The sequence below is a fragment of the Chamaea fasciata genome, unplaced genomic scaffold, assembly GCF_029207755.1.
Source record: "Chamaea fasciata isolate MVZ Bird 193981 ecotype frontalis unplaced genomic scaffold, bChaFas1.0.hap1 SCAF_5, whole genome shotgun sequence".
Taxonomy (NCBI): Eukaryota; Metazoa; Chordata; class Aves; order Passeriformes; family Sylviidae; genus Chamaea; species Chamaea fasciata.
In genome coordinates this window covers 12,110,664-12,125,127 of record NW_027094090.1, presented here as the reverse complement: position 1 = coordinate 12,125,127, position 14,464 = coordinate 12,110,664, and the positions used below count along the sequence as shown (strand labels likewise).

The following is a 14,464-nucleotide window of genomic DNA, read 5'->3' as shown; positions in this document are numbered from 1 at the left end:
CAAATCAACAGGAAAACACTACACTGATGTTGTTACTGTTTGGCAGCTGTTTAGAAATTATCTAGTAACAGTTAAACATCTGAGTTCTTTATCAATAAACACCTTTGAAAACACCAAGCTGAGGTTCACAAAGTTGATACAAAGTCTCTCCAAGTCAGAGCCCATTGCAATAACTAGCAGTGACACAGATGACTGCTGTTAGGGGCTGGAAATGAGTACGCTGAAAATTCTTGGTAGTAAAAGGACCAAGCAGCACTTAGATCAGCATCATATCACAGCACAAAGTGGCAGGGCACATAGAAGGCACTAATGTGTGAACAGCAGGAACATAACAAATACACTACTAAAATTCAGTTTTACTTATTTGTGACAGAGGAAGTGAGCATCAAAAAATCTCAAGTGTTTCTGGCCTAAGGAAATTCATTACACCTCCTCTATCTACACCATGTTTTTTCACCAGCCCTAATCTCCTGCACAAGTTCTGATGTAGCTATAAGTGCACAAGACTCAACACTAACATGGTGTCACTGATATTCTGCTCCACAAGAAAAATCCTGAAGAAGATATCCTTTAGCAGACCAAATTTCACTGCTTATGTAGTTAGATTCAATATGAACTAGGGACTCGATTTTCAAGCATTTCCTTGTCAGTACATGAAATTTTTCTTATCTTAAATCCTCAAACTCTTCTGTGCTGAAAACACACATAGCAACTGATTTTTAGCAAACAACAGCTGGGTGGAAATATTCTAATAAACCTAAGTGTTAGAGCTAAGGGCTACATCAAGAAAGGTTTTACTTACCAGAGTCCCAAGTGTCCAGATGAGAAAGCACCCTGGGGTTTGAAACAAAAATCAGTCTGTTTCATACACAATACTCTAAAGGCTTGCATAACATCATTAAAAACTCAAATGAGCCTTTGATCTCTCAAAGATGGCTAAAGAAATCTGAGAACAGGACATGTGACTAAACATAGTAAAAATCTTTGATAGCATTAAAAAATTCTATCTGTCTAGGTTGCATGAGAATAACTTCACATCTACCATAAATTCCCTAGCACTAGTGGCCTATATTTCAGACCATGCTGCAGTGATTACAAGGAGACCAGTAACTGATTTTCACCAGGATAATCTTCTTTAAAGATATCTAACTAATTAAATGGCACATTAAATCCTCCAACATACTTGTACAAGATAAGAAGGGGTAAATATAGTAGAAACCAGTACGTACTTTTTGGCGTTTTCAAAAATATTCCTCAAATATGCTGTGGTTGTTCTCTCCTCTCTCTGGTTTGTAAACAAACAAAAATCCCAAAATGAACAAAACAGAAGATCAAATAAAATACTCTCTGACAGAATGAAGATGAGAAATTAATTTGGTTTTCTCTTTGAATGGAAATGAAACACAGTGGGGCCTCACAGCATCTTCCAAGTGCCCATGTTCACAGGCACTCTCTCACACACGTAAACCTCACCACAATACAGTGCAAGCTCTGCTTTTCTTAAATTCCTTGCATTACTTTAACAGAATAAAACTTACAGGCAATCACCTTAAGGTGAAATGACTGCAAGTCTTTGCATTTCTGATAATCAGATTCCCATTTATTTATCTTCAAAATAAAAAACTCAACTCATCCATGCTTGACTTTAAAACACCCATTTCAGAGACAGCTCTGGAGAGTTCCAGTGTTTCATTTGTGGTGCCTCTCACTCACCTCTTCTGAAAGGTTACGCCATTCCCTCCTGAGCATGTTACTGTGGTAGTGCAAGTGTGGCTCTGCATACTTCACACTCTCCAAGTTTGAGTTGAGTTTCTCCCAGAAGCCTTTGGAGTTTTGGAACTGTAAAGTGTTGTAGAGAAAGCATGAACACAGGCTGCTCTCTTAAAGAAATACCTCACCACTCTTCCACTAAGTGACTGCAAAGACATTTAAATAATGTGAAAACAACTTAAGTGAAAAAAGTTAAACCAAAGCACCAAAACTAATGTCTCTTGATGGAATGGCAGTGGTAGCACTTACTTGACTTGAAGTCAAGATCTGGTGCCTTGAAAGAAACAAATATTTCTGGGTCACAGTTCATCTGACCTATTTTCATGTTTGAGATGGGAAGAACTGCACCACAGACTACACTGGCCATATTGTCTAGACTTCCTCTGACTGTAAAAAGAGCCTTAGGCTACTAACTTAGATGTAAATGTTTACATTTGGTCAAATAAATCCCATTTCAGGTTTCTAGTAGCTCCAAACAGAGGAATACCACCATGGCCACAACAGCCGCAGGATGCCACTATTTTCAAGCTGAATTAATACTTAGATTGCAAACATCCATTTACCAACCTCAAGTAACAGTGCTTCATCCCAGAAAAGAAACAAAATCCAAAAATTTCCATAGCAATTCTAAAGCATTTGACTCTAATGCTAAAATTAATTTAAACTCAGCTGTGAATTGACAGGAGGAACAAAATCTAAACAAAACCAAACCACTTTCCTGAGCTAGTTCTTGGTCTGGATATAAAAATTTGAAGCTGCTATTTATAAGGGGGGCAAGACACAATCATTGCTGAGGAAGAGATGAGATAAAGGCAATTCTTTTTGACAGGTTTGTCAAAAAACAAGACATGGTACCAGCTGTTCTTGCCCCTCTTAATTTACATTATCTCCCAACACAGACACTACAGTAACAATATTTGAATAAAGAAAGCTCTGAGTTCACAATATTCCTCCACTTGCACTAACATACCGGATTTTGCTCTCTCCTCTCAACTATCCTACAATAACAATAGCCTTAAAAGAGAACCTCAAAAGGAAGAAACCACTTCCTACTATAAACTATAATTTGTCAAAGAAAATAAATTTCAAAGACTCAATCCTGCCAGCCACTTTCCTCTTGCTGCCAGTGCCTATTGTCACTTTATTATTGTAGCTGCAGCAGAGAAAATAAATCCTGGGGTTTGCTTCATATTAGTTATATTTGGCAGCTGCAAACTAGGATCACATATGGCACCATATGTTCATTCTGTTGGACCTAACTCATGAGATCTACAACCTACTACTGCAGAATGTTGCTCAAATGTTACCAATATGAAACCAGAGAAATATTAAATACAGCATAAGGGTATCATCTAGTGACCAATCCATGCAACAGCACTACCACTGCAAAACTGCGCTCACGCCCCACAGGACTTGGATATGTGACAGGGGGAAGCAAGACAGCAATTTTCTTTCATATTTGAAGAAGTAGTAGACTTGAGTCTTTGCTTTTGATCCCAAGGAGATGCATTGTACAGATCTCATTAAAAAGTTAAAAGTTTAAAGTAAAGGATTTTTTCAATTAAATCTATTATTTCTTGAGGATCCTCAGGGCAAGGACTAGAAAGACAATGCTTCTTCATCTTTAGGTGTTTACTTGGGAGACATTTCTAGAGAGTCAAGAATTAACACCTAAGCATGACATCTAAAAGACATTGTATTACTAGAAGTCAAAGCAAGGCCGTACCAGTTTGCAATCCACAAAAAGCTCCCATGAAGCCTTTCATAAACAGTGGGATTTTAACTGAAGATAGAGAGCTGTCTGCTACACCCCTTGGAAAAGATGTGGGGTGACAAATGCCTTTGAGAGGCCCATGTCTCTCTCGACTGTAGTGCTGTGTCTCCCCAGCAGTGATGGCATTCACAGAGCACTGTAAAACATCACTCTGCACCCCAGGGGCTCAGCACAGCACAAGGGAGAAACTCCTTTCTAGTGCTCTGACAATTTCTTGCACTATATATTTTCACTCTTCCCCTGGATCTCCTCTAATTTTCTTTATTTCCCTTCTTCCTCCTGACTTCTCATTTTCTGATTGAACTTATTTGCACCCCTGCAAGTTTGGTCTGTGCTCAAAAAGGAGGGAAAAATTAAACTTATTCATTGCAATCCTTATGGAGAGTTTTGGACAATTGGACTAACTGTTCCCTCTTTCTCAGTATATCTTGATGAACAGGAATTTAGTGATAAAAACACCTGATACCCAAGTACCACATTTTTTTAATGTGAATATGGACATAGCCCTCCCAAAACTCTCAACAACTCATGGGCTTGAGAACTCCAAAAAGGTTCTCAAAGTAACAATTAACCATTGTTTCTTTGAAATGCCATAAAATCTCTGCAACAGAAATACTGCTGGTAGAACCAGATCTGTTACCAGCGTCTGACTCCTGATGCCAACAACAAGCACCAACTGAAACACCAACAGACCACTTGAGCTGTGGTGGGTTTGTGACACTGGTGCAGGTTTACAGCATTAAACCTTACCCTGTGCATTAGCATCTTTGTCCTCATGCAAGAGTCAGGGCAATTTGCCACCAGAAGTAGCAGGAAATATTTGTCTTTAGTTCAACTCTGACCTTTTCAATCTGTTTAGGTTTCAGACAGAAATAGGAAATGAGTTCCACAATCAGGAAGTATAGCTGCTAAAGGCATGCGCCCCCAGGGGCTTGAGGTTCAATCTCAGACAAATTAAAGTCCTGCTAACTTTGACCTCAGTGAATTACAGGGATTATCTGCACACAAATGTTCTCAAGATCTGATTTTCCCAGGTGTCCCAGTTCTCAGGGCAGCCTTTCCAAGCAAAGCATGCAAAGCCCAATTCCCTGACAGCAGCCCTATGAATCTGTGCAGCACAGCTGTGATGCACTGCTGCAGAGTGAAAGAGCAGTGGGCAATTTCACTGATTTTTAAAAGGTTTTGTGAACAGTGATGCTTTATGACTAATTATAAACACATCTTTAAAGACCTACATAGAACAACATTGTTATGTATCCAGTCTAATACTACGTGTTTCTGGTGTCTAAACTCCTCATTCTTCCCATTAGCTCTCCACAACAAACTGCTGATTGAAATTCTCTTTCAGATTTTGTAGGGGAGTGCTTAGGAAAATTTCAAGAATTTCTCTAAACTGGAGCTGAGGGAGTGGAAAACCAGGACGAATCATTTGTGTTGTTTTCAATGGAAAGTACAATTTCCTACCCAAACAGCCTGAGCTTGTCCCATGCAGCCCACTGCCCTTTCCAGGCTGTGCAGGAATTTGTCTACATTGAGTAGCCAAAGCCCTGACATAAGTGCAGTCACAGGATGCTCTGGGCAAAACAAAGTGAGAGGGTCACAAACCATCCACACCAATGGCAGCACAATGAAATAGCCCTCAAAGTGGGCATATGTTGACATCTGTAGAAATCCTACTTGTCTGTTATGCCACCACTGCCTTCAACTTCCAAAGTCATAAAGCAAAGAGGTTACAATCTGATTAACAAGAATTAATTTGTCGATACTTCTCCCTGTTGAATAGAGATGTCTTCAGAAAGGGAAAAAACCCCCCACCATCTTTGAGTCTGTTTAACTGATATTTCAGTAAATGCAACTGTCTGTTCACATCTGGTTTTGGATAGGGCTGTGGGGACACTGCTGCATTAATATTTAGCACACCCCCAACCCACCAAAAAAGCAGCTACTAATCTGCAAATACAAATGTGGTTTTATACTAGAACTTACCTCTAACACAGGTAGAGAAATAATGTCTGTGGTACATGTTACTCCAGGAACAACCTATAAATACAGACAAATTATACATAGTCTTATAATTTAGCAGAGAACATGGAGCATTTAAATGAATTTCCATCATCCATTTCCTCCAGGAAACTAAATAGCTAGCCAAAACTATGCCCTTATTTTTAAAACACAACATTTAGAACAGTGTCACAGCAGAGAAATTAAGACACTATTTGCTCTAACTGTAAAGCCTTGCTTGAAGTAATTTTACTTCTGCAAGCTTACTTGTACATCTTAACTCTACTGATTCTGTTTGTCCTGGAAATAACTGCATGATTTTGCTGTTAAATGTATTCTGTATTCATTATAAACCTCATATTATAAGGAATAAATTAATACTTCATTATGAAAACTGAGATATATAACCATCCATTCAATTAAACTAATTGTTCTTGGTTTTGAAAATGCTTTTATTTGTTGACAAAAGAATTTGACTCATGGAAAACATCACAAAGGCTAAGACTTAGCAAACTAAAACAGGCATAAAGCACAGGCAAAAAGGTATCAATGTGGAGCATATCTATGAAAAGGTAAGACACACAAGCTATGGGCTGTACTAAGGGATAAAAAAAACAGACCCTCTAGCCATTAATTAATGTACCAACTGTTATCTTACCCCAATCCAGTCATGCAGTGATGTGTAGGGCAGGAGTTTATCCAGGTTCTGAGTTTCTGGACATATTCTGGAGTACAGGGAGGCTGAATGTAAAGTAAAAAGATTTATAAGAGCAAGATTGTATAAACTATGTTAACAACAGTATGCTTCACTGTTCCTTATCTGACACTTTTTCAGGGACAAATCCTGCTGCTGTCTCTGAAATAGCTTCCTCCATTGTGGAACTGGTCCCATTCTGTGCACAAAAGGAGGAAGAGAAGTCCAGATGGCTGCAGGGCTGGGTCAGCTGCTTGGCTACAGCTCAGCACTGCAGGGGTCCTTTGTACAAAGACTCTGCACTGGCTAGACTGAGAAACCAGCTATTAGAAGAGAGTATCATGATAAGCCAAATCCTTTCGAAAAAAATGGTTTGGGCTAGAGCTAGAAGAGAATGGAGCTGAGGAACCAATCTCCAGAGACCCAAAAAAATGATAAATCCATTTGTTCCATTAGACAGAAGAATGCATTTGAAAAGTTTCATTGCCAATATGATTTTGAGATGTTTGTGTATCTTCTAAACTACTGATACTGTCTCTTAATGCCACAAAATGCAGGTTAACACAAATCATAACCAAAAAGTTCAGAAATAAGAGTCAGTTTGTACTGCCATGGCCTCTCCTTCAGTGTCAACTGGAGTATGCAGGAAAACTCACTATGCAGGAAAAAAAATACCTACCAATGATAAATTCTTGAATGGGGTCAAAAGAATGACATGTTGACAGGTTCTCAGAAATCCACCGAATAATCTGTCAGAATGAGAACAGGGAGCTTGTCACATCTCTCTGTTTAGGCAAGTGTTGCAAGCGAGTATAGAGAATTTGGTTTTGGTAGTAACACTTTGCATGGAGTAGTGATAGAGACACAAATGTTTTCAGGACACCCCTGGATAATGGGGTTTAGGGCAGCCCAGCTGCAGAGCCTCTTGGCACTGCCAGGTGAATCAGGACTTTTCTTTGCCTGATACCATTCATGCCCTGCTCCTGCTTTGTATAAGGTATCAGTCATTGGAAAAAAAATTAGAGGAGGTTCATTTCCCACCTGCATTTCCAAGTCTTCTGTGTGTTGGAAGTAGAGCAGGGCACAATGCAGAGCTGCCAATCTATCACAGTCTCGTTTGCTCCTCTGTAGGAGCTGCAGTAAGGCACTGTCACTGATGCTCATGTTGTACAGAATTCCTGTGTCGCAATCCAGGACTGCTGACACCCACGGGGACCGGATGGAACAGTTCTGTAATGTGTCAATTCTTGCATCCTCACCTGAAGAATGTTGGTTTGAGAACAAAAAGGAGTAAGCACATAAAATTTGCCTGCTGCTAGTATTTCTCTTAAGACCCCTAGGCCCCCAGCAGTAAGAGTCTGCCTCTTGCACTACTTGCCCTGACATTATGCTGAGCAGGAGTAGGAACGGTGTTGGCTCCATAAAGAAAGCAGATAAGGAGCACAGTCCATACTCAGTTCTCTCCTCCCCTATTGCTGACACAGAGAAGGTGTAGAGATTTGAGGCTCACAGTGCTGCTCCAAGGCAAATCAGAGTACATGGGATGGAACACAGCAGAGTACAAGGACAGTAGCACAAGTTCAACACTAGAATTAGCACCTATTGGTCCACCTTGTGCATGTCAGAACTGCTCCCATGCAGAATCATGACAAAAACTTCTATTGGTGGATCTCTTGCCATCAATTCCAATGGCCAGAACCGGAAGGTTCAGCTCTACTGAAGCTTCAGACCAAACCCATTTTATTTATGCTGGTAGTAGTGCTCACCACCGTGGTACCATACAGGTACTGTATTTCAAACCCTTTGCATCAGAGAAATCAGGCTCTCCATCCAGCAGGGATGCTTCCCACTCATTTTTAGCAGACAGTATTTCATTACGCATATGAAACAGGTATTAGCTTCATGTGATGCTGCCTCTGCACCATCAAATTTCACAATTTATGTCTCCTTCACCCAATCAGAACAACAGATTTCTGTTTTCAAACAAAGGCACCCCACTTCCAAAAATTAACCACTTCCCACAAAGACGTGTTTGTTGGAAATGAAGTAACACACATCTCAGATGAGACTAAATTTAATTGCATCAGCCTGATCAGGTGAAGGAAACACAGATTTCCTTTCCCCACACCCTCCAAACACACACATTTAGAGCTACTCAATTGGAGGAAGGAAATGTAAAATCAAATTTACATCTCATGTGAAATTTGAAAACAGTGGAGGACCAAGAACTGTGGGCAAAACTGGGGGAAGGGAAACTATGAAACCAAGGCAGAGAATTTCAAATTCAGTGAAAGGTCTTCTTCCATTTCATAACAAGCAAGAAGTATGAAATACATTAAGTATGAAATGCCAGTTCAGCTTCTCTTTCTAAAATGGAAAGTAGCAAAAACGTCATTCTTTCAGTATCCTTCCTTTGTCAGAACACTGTGAAAGAAGGAAACATTGAGAAATACAACTTTCATGTAAAGACATATGAACAAGTTTCTACAACAACAATGAAATTACTTAAAGCAGTTTTACTATACCTGTCAGAAATAAACTATAGCACAGCAGGTCAGGATGTTGAATGTTCAGGAGGTGCAGGAACTGGCCAGGCAAATAAGCAGCCACATAATAGTCTATTTAAAGAAACAACAGTGGTCAATTTAGCACTTGATCACTTATTTGCTTTAAGAGGCTCTTTCACATGATTCTCAACTTGGCCCACTTCTCTGTGAGGAATTGATTATATCTAGGACATATAAAAGGAGTTAATTAAAAGCTGATGTTGTATTGACACAGGAAACACTAGCAGTACATTTGGGTTTCCAGGAGAGGATTCAAGAAACTTGAGATACTCAAGAACTCAGTAGCTGGTGTCCACCACAGAATCTCAGGCAATTTCAGAGGAAGATGCTTACTAATGGTGAGGCATTGCAATATCAAACGCCAACTACAAAAGGCAAGCAGAAGAAAAGCAGCAAAATAACACTGCTACCTAAAGTCAAGGAAAAAATATCCTTTCCTTCCACAGAAGAGTTAGCCATTTGTCTCCCTACTACACAGAGAATGGCAAACACACAGGAAAGTAACACAAGTAACCTACCAAGATTCATAAAAGCCACTTCCTTCAATTGATGAGATTCTGTTCTTTCTAGAGAAACTGTAAAAGTTTTGTTGTAACCTGGGAAAAAATAAAAATACTTCAGAAACATCAAACAATAAACACCATTTGTTACAATCCACCTATGACTTTATAGATTGAAACTTCAGCAGTGCCCATAGATCCAAATGGGGATATTTTAGACTGTTTTATGGATCTATCTGCACAAAAAGATTTAATCCATCCTAAACAGAGTTCCTGCACACTGAGTAGACTGGCACCTACACAATGCAGTTCTTTAGTGTGTGAAAACTAGCCAAGCACTGCACAGCCTACGTTTGTGTTTAAAGAAGCACTCCATCCCAGAGCAAGCTTGTGTAAAAATACCTTTTGCCCAGAAAAACCCAAACACAAATCCTTTATATAGCTGTGTTTCACATTTTGGTGATCTTTCAACTCTTTTAAAGAATTTCCACTTTGTTTATCTGCATGCCCTATTGCTCTAATTTAGTTCAGCTCAGTTTATACAAAGGCCAATTTCAGACCCGCTGTGTTTGCACGGGCTTTGCATCAGCACAGCTGTTGTTTTAATCTAGACTTGTACCACGCTTCTGGCACTCAGTAAGAATGACACAATGCCCTCAAATTTCCTCTGTCTCTGAGAAAAGCTGAAGATTATAGTAACTAATGGTGTCACGATCAGGATGCTACTTAATAATGCATGGAAATTCAATAAGATCCACAGTTTACAGGACCACCAAGAGAAAAAGTCACCACCAACAACACTAGAGAGGCAGAGGTGTCAAAAGATATAGTTTTTCATACAAAATACTGACTGAAGTTAGCTTGCAATGAGTCAGTACGCTCACCATCACCACTTTGTCACTTGCCAGCTTGAGCACATGCAAGCTAAAACCAGCACTGCAGAATTCAACTGCAACATCGTGACTTCTCTGTTTATGCTGCAGTGCCTGTTTTAACAGGGGTGGGAAGCTTCCAGCCAAGATTACAGAGGCTGTAGAACAAACTGAACTCCTTGAACATCTCTGAAATATGACTTATGGACTCCAAAATGTGAGTTATGGGCCCAATATACCACTGCTTCCGTGGGTCACTGCAGAACCATTATTAAAATCCTCTCGTATGACTGATGAATCTTAACATGAACCCACAAACAGCTCTGAACCAAACAGCTCCATTCCATAGAAGCCATCCCAGACTTAGCTAGTCAATGTCACCATATGTATCCTCAGTTTCTTCCTAGCACAGACCAGGATGTGTAGGCGCCATGGTTGGCTCCAAGCAACCCAAAAACTGGCTACACATCAGGTGTGTCTGGGGAATCAGCCCTTCACAGCAGTCCAATGCACAGTGTGTCACAGCCAGTAAGGACTTTTTCCAATTTGTTAATGCCTTGAAGAACACAAAATGGTAGTTCACTCAATCCCACAATATTCCAGCAGCAAAGCAACATGTATGGGCAGTTCTGATATATGAGAAGCATCCTTACACAAGAAAACAAATAGTTAAGGTAGGACAGAGACATATTGTGCACTTGAACATAGTTACTCCATACTATGCAGCTTCTCAGTGGAAAAAAAAAAACTTCCTCTCTGTCCATGTATCAAATAAGAAAATCTTGAAAATGAGAATTTTTATTCTGATTGGAATAAAACAATTTCCTTTATTATTTTAAAACAAAAGCAAAGGTCTTAACTTTAAGAGCTAGAGCACCACTTACACAGCAACTATTCTTAGAGTCAGTGGGTGTTGCACTTCTTGCTGTGAAAATGACATGTTGAACTGGAATTCTAAACAGACATTCAAGCTAAGAGCTGTTGGCTCTATTTCCCATACAAATGCCTTATGGCATAAATACAACACACCTGCAAGCTCCCACAGATTTCATTGATGTCTGTGTTCAGCATGCCGGAAAGTCTGGCCAGAAATAAGGGACCAAATTAATAACCATTTACAAGGCCACTGGTTTGAAGCTACTCACTCAGCATCAGGCAGGAAGTCTACAGCAGGAAAATCAACTCTGCAGCTAAAGACAGCTGCTGTCTTTAAACACCAGCCACAGTAGTTTATTGTCTGCAGACTTTGGTAGTTATTTGTTTTGAAAGGCGTTCTGTGACTCTTTCAGCACTGACATTCTCCAAAATAAAGTACAGTAAGTTAATAAGTTAGTCTTACCTTTATGTAAAAAATATATGGAGTATATGATCTCATGAGGAGTATCAGAGACTAGACTACAACACACACACAAGCCTCCTAAAAAGACAAAATAGGGAAAGAAAATTCACTGGTCCAGCTGAATATCTAGACATCATTATACTGCACAAATCCAAATCAAGACTGTTTCGAATTAGAAACTAAAAATAATCTCTCAAAAAGGTAAAGATTACAGGAATATCTACTATGGACTCTAATCATCATTTACCTAATGAAACAAAATCAAGAAAAAATAGAGGAGGCAATCTGGCACAATGGAAACCTGGGTCCTGTCATGGCCGGTTGTTCCCTTTAGGGGAAGTACATTTTAGCCCTTCCCAGGAGAAATCGTGCTCGCAGCCAGAAAACTGATCAAGCCTCTCTCTCCACAGACTGCCTCAATCCAGATATTTTGTGTTCAGGAGCTGTCAGATATGCTCAACAACATAGTAAAACACCATTTCTTTGCTTTTCAAGTAATCTCATATTGGCAGCAGCACAAATACACTACCAGAGCTTTCTCACACTGGAAGTGATAGCCACTTCTCCCCTTTCCAGCTCAAAGAACAACCAATACCTTTTTTAGGAGGGAAGTCGGTCCTCAAGACAAGTTTATTTCAGCCAGGATACTGAATACAGAAAGATTTTCCACTCCCAGAACTATTCTACATCAGACTGATCCTGTTTTGACCCCACTGGATGGTAACCCTGCTTTCATCTCTTATAAAAACTTTAATCCCCTTACTCTGATGCTTTGGCATTCATGTTAGAAACCAGCTTCCAAACCACATTATCCCAATACAGTTGGGAAAGCTCATCCACAAATATAAGCATTCACCTTTTACCTTTATTGAAAGTTTATCATTTAAAAGAAGAAAAGAAAGTAACACTAATACAAGTACAGTTCTGTAAAAAATAAAGGTTGTGTATACACAAAGTTATGCAAAAAATGGCACAGTAAAGAAAAAGCATAAGAACAAAAAGTACAGCTACCCAGTTACTTTATTTGATTAAATGCCTCGGTATTTCACACCACAAGGCTGTACCATAGCTATGATACAGATATGGCTGAGACACTTCACACTTCTGTCTTCTGGAGAAGGTAACTGCTTTTTCCTTGGGTAAGGTGCAATTTTCCTTTCTGCTTATTCTTAGCTGACTGAATATGATTTGATACAGTTTTGCTTGGATATTTGAGTCATTCAGATAACAGACAAGGCATTTTGCCAGAGCATTTGGCTTCTTTCAGAACATGCATAATTTTTAAAAGTAGCAGCATCAGGACTCATGAGGATGACTGGAAAAGTTCCAGCAGCCCACTGGATTACTGTTTTATTATCAACAGCTCCCTTCCAGCACTGCAAGTTTCTTTCTTCTATGCTGGAGTCTTCTGTGTACACTGCTCTGTAAATTGCACAACCTGCAAGCGAGCGCGTTCAGACTGAGGCGTCAGTGGGCAATGTGAGGCTGCCCACAGAAACGGCAGCTATGGGAGACCATAAATAGGATGTGCATCTTTCAACTCAACAATATTTGGTCCATGTGTCAACAAACCGAACTATAAACAACAGGAAATAACAAATGGTGCTTTGTTAATACAGACAGAAATGTGGCAGCCTCAGACCAGCAGGTGTCCAAGCAATGTTACATCTGACACAACCCCAGTAGAGCAGTCAGTCTGAGAACCCACCACAGACTCCTTTCCTACCCTCAGCAGTGCTCTCTGCAAATTAGAGCTGGGTTGTGCAGCTGCAAGGAAAGCTTGTTAGCCTATTGCACCTGTATGCAGAGCCAGGTCTCCCACACTACCCATTTCAGAATCATTTGCAAACAGTAAAAGCTGTAGCTGAATGCCTCGAGGTGAGAAGACTCATGTGAGGATATACTTGGATGGACACTTTTCTTTCCCGAAATAAAAGGAAAAAAATATCTTGATCACAAAGGTGGGAAAAAAACCCAAAAAACCAAAAAACACCAACAAACCCCCCCCCCCCCCCCCCAAAAAAAAAAAAAAAAAAAAAAAACAACCCCAAAAAAACCAGAGAGAGAGAGAGAGAGAAAAGAAGGGAGAATTCAAAAATCAAGTCCTACTCCTATTCAGGAAAGAGCAGTTACAACTCTGGCACTTGACAAAGTCACCCCACTGAGTCTGTAAAGAGTCACCTATGATATGCAGACAGTAAGTTTTCCCGAGGAAACTTTAACGACAAATCCCTCATTTCTGTTCAAGCAAAAACTCAAGATATGAAGCTGTAACAACATCTCAACATAGCATCCAAATGTCACAACTCAAATACAACATTGCACCAGGGCACCAGGACATTTTGTCTAGTTGTACTGACTTAAGAGGGACTTGCCTCACTTAACTTCAGCCATCCAAACATCTCTCATCCAGACACTTATTCAGCAAACAAAGAAATATGGGTGGAATCATCCTCTGAAGATGCCTATTTCTCTCATAGTCCAGATTTAAGTCTTAAATTTCAGGCAGATAGGTGATGGTAATCCAGTGTCTATGACCTCTTCCTGCCTGTATTTTTTTGAACACTGAGCAAATTTAAATGAAAAATATTTCTAAAGCACTATGAGAAAACATAACAGTGCAGTGTTTATCTAATAACCACTGAATTCTGGACATGCAAACTTAATTCTGAGACTGGAACTGCTTGATCTCAGCTATTCAAGAATTACATGGGGGTTTATATCTGGAGAGATTTTGTCTGCGCTGAGTGTAAGGAACAAAGCTACTTTTCTGGTTCAGAAGTTGGTAGAAAGGATAAGTGATTTCATTCAGAGTTCAGATTGGCAGGAGCCAAAACCAGTTTTATTAAATGGGAAATTGCATGGAATATTCCAGTTTAAAGTTTAGCCAATTATGCTTTGCCAGGGATGTTCTGAATGGTACTAGCATGAATTCTGGCATTAATAT

The 14,464-nt window shown here is 39.7% G+C and overlaps 1 protein-coding gene across 1 annotated transcript in view; it reads right to left on the bottom strand.

The window, feature by feature from the left end:
- Positions 1–14,464, bottom strand: part of GSAP (gamma-secretase activating protein) — a 44,625-nt gene that overhangs the window by 14,094 nt on the left and 16,067 nt on the right. The window contains exons 13-22 of the mRNA XM_066182823.1: positions 11,518–11,595; positions 9,325–9,402; positions 8,765–8,857; positions 7,281–7,498; positions 6,919–6,988; positions 6,204–6,286; positions 5,531–5,584; positions 1,714–1,839; positions 1,230–1,285; positions 803–834 (exon numbers count right to left, since the gene is read on the bottom strand). Coding sequence (XP_066038920.1) covers positions 803–834; positions 1,230–1,285; positions 1,714–1,839; positions 5,531–5,584; positions 6,204–6,286; positions 6,919–6,988; positions 7,281–7,498; positions 8,765–8,857; positions 9,325–9,402; positions 11,518–11,595 — 888 coding nt within the window. The remainder of the gene's footprint in view (positions 1–802; positions 835–1,229; positions 1,286–1,713; positions 1,840–5,530; positions 5,585–6,203; positions 6,287–6,918; positions 6,989–7,280; positions 7,499–8,764; positions 8,858–9,324; positions 9,403–11,517; positions 11,596–14,464) is intronic.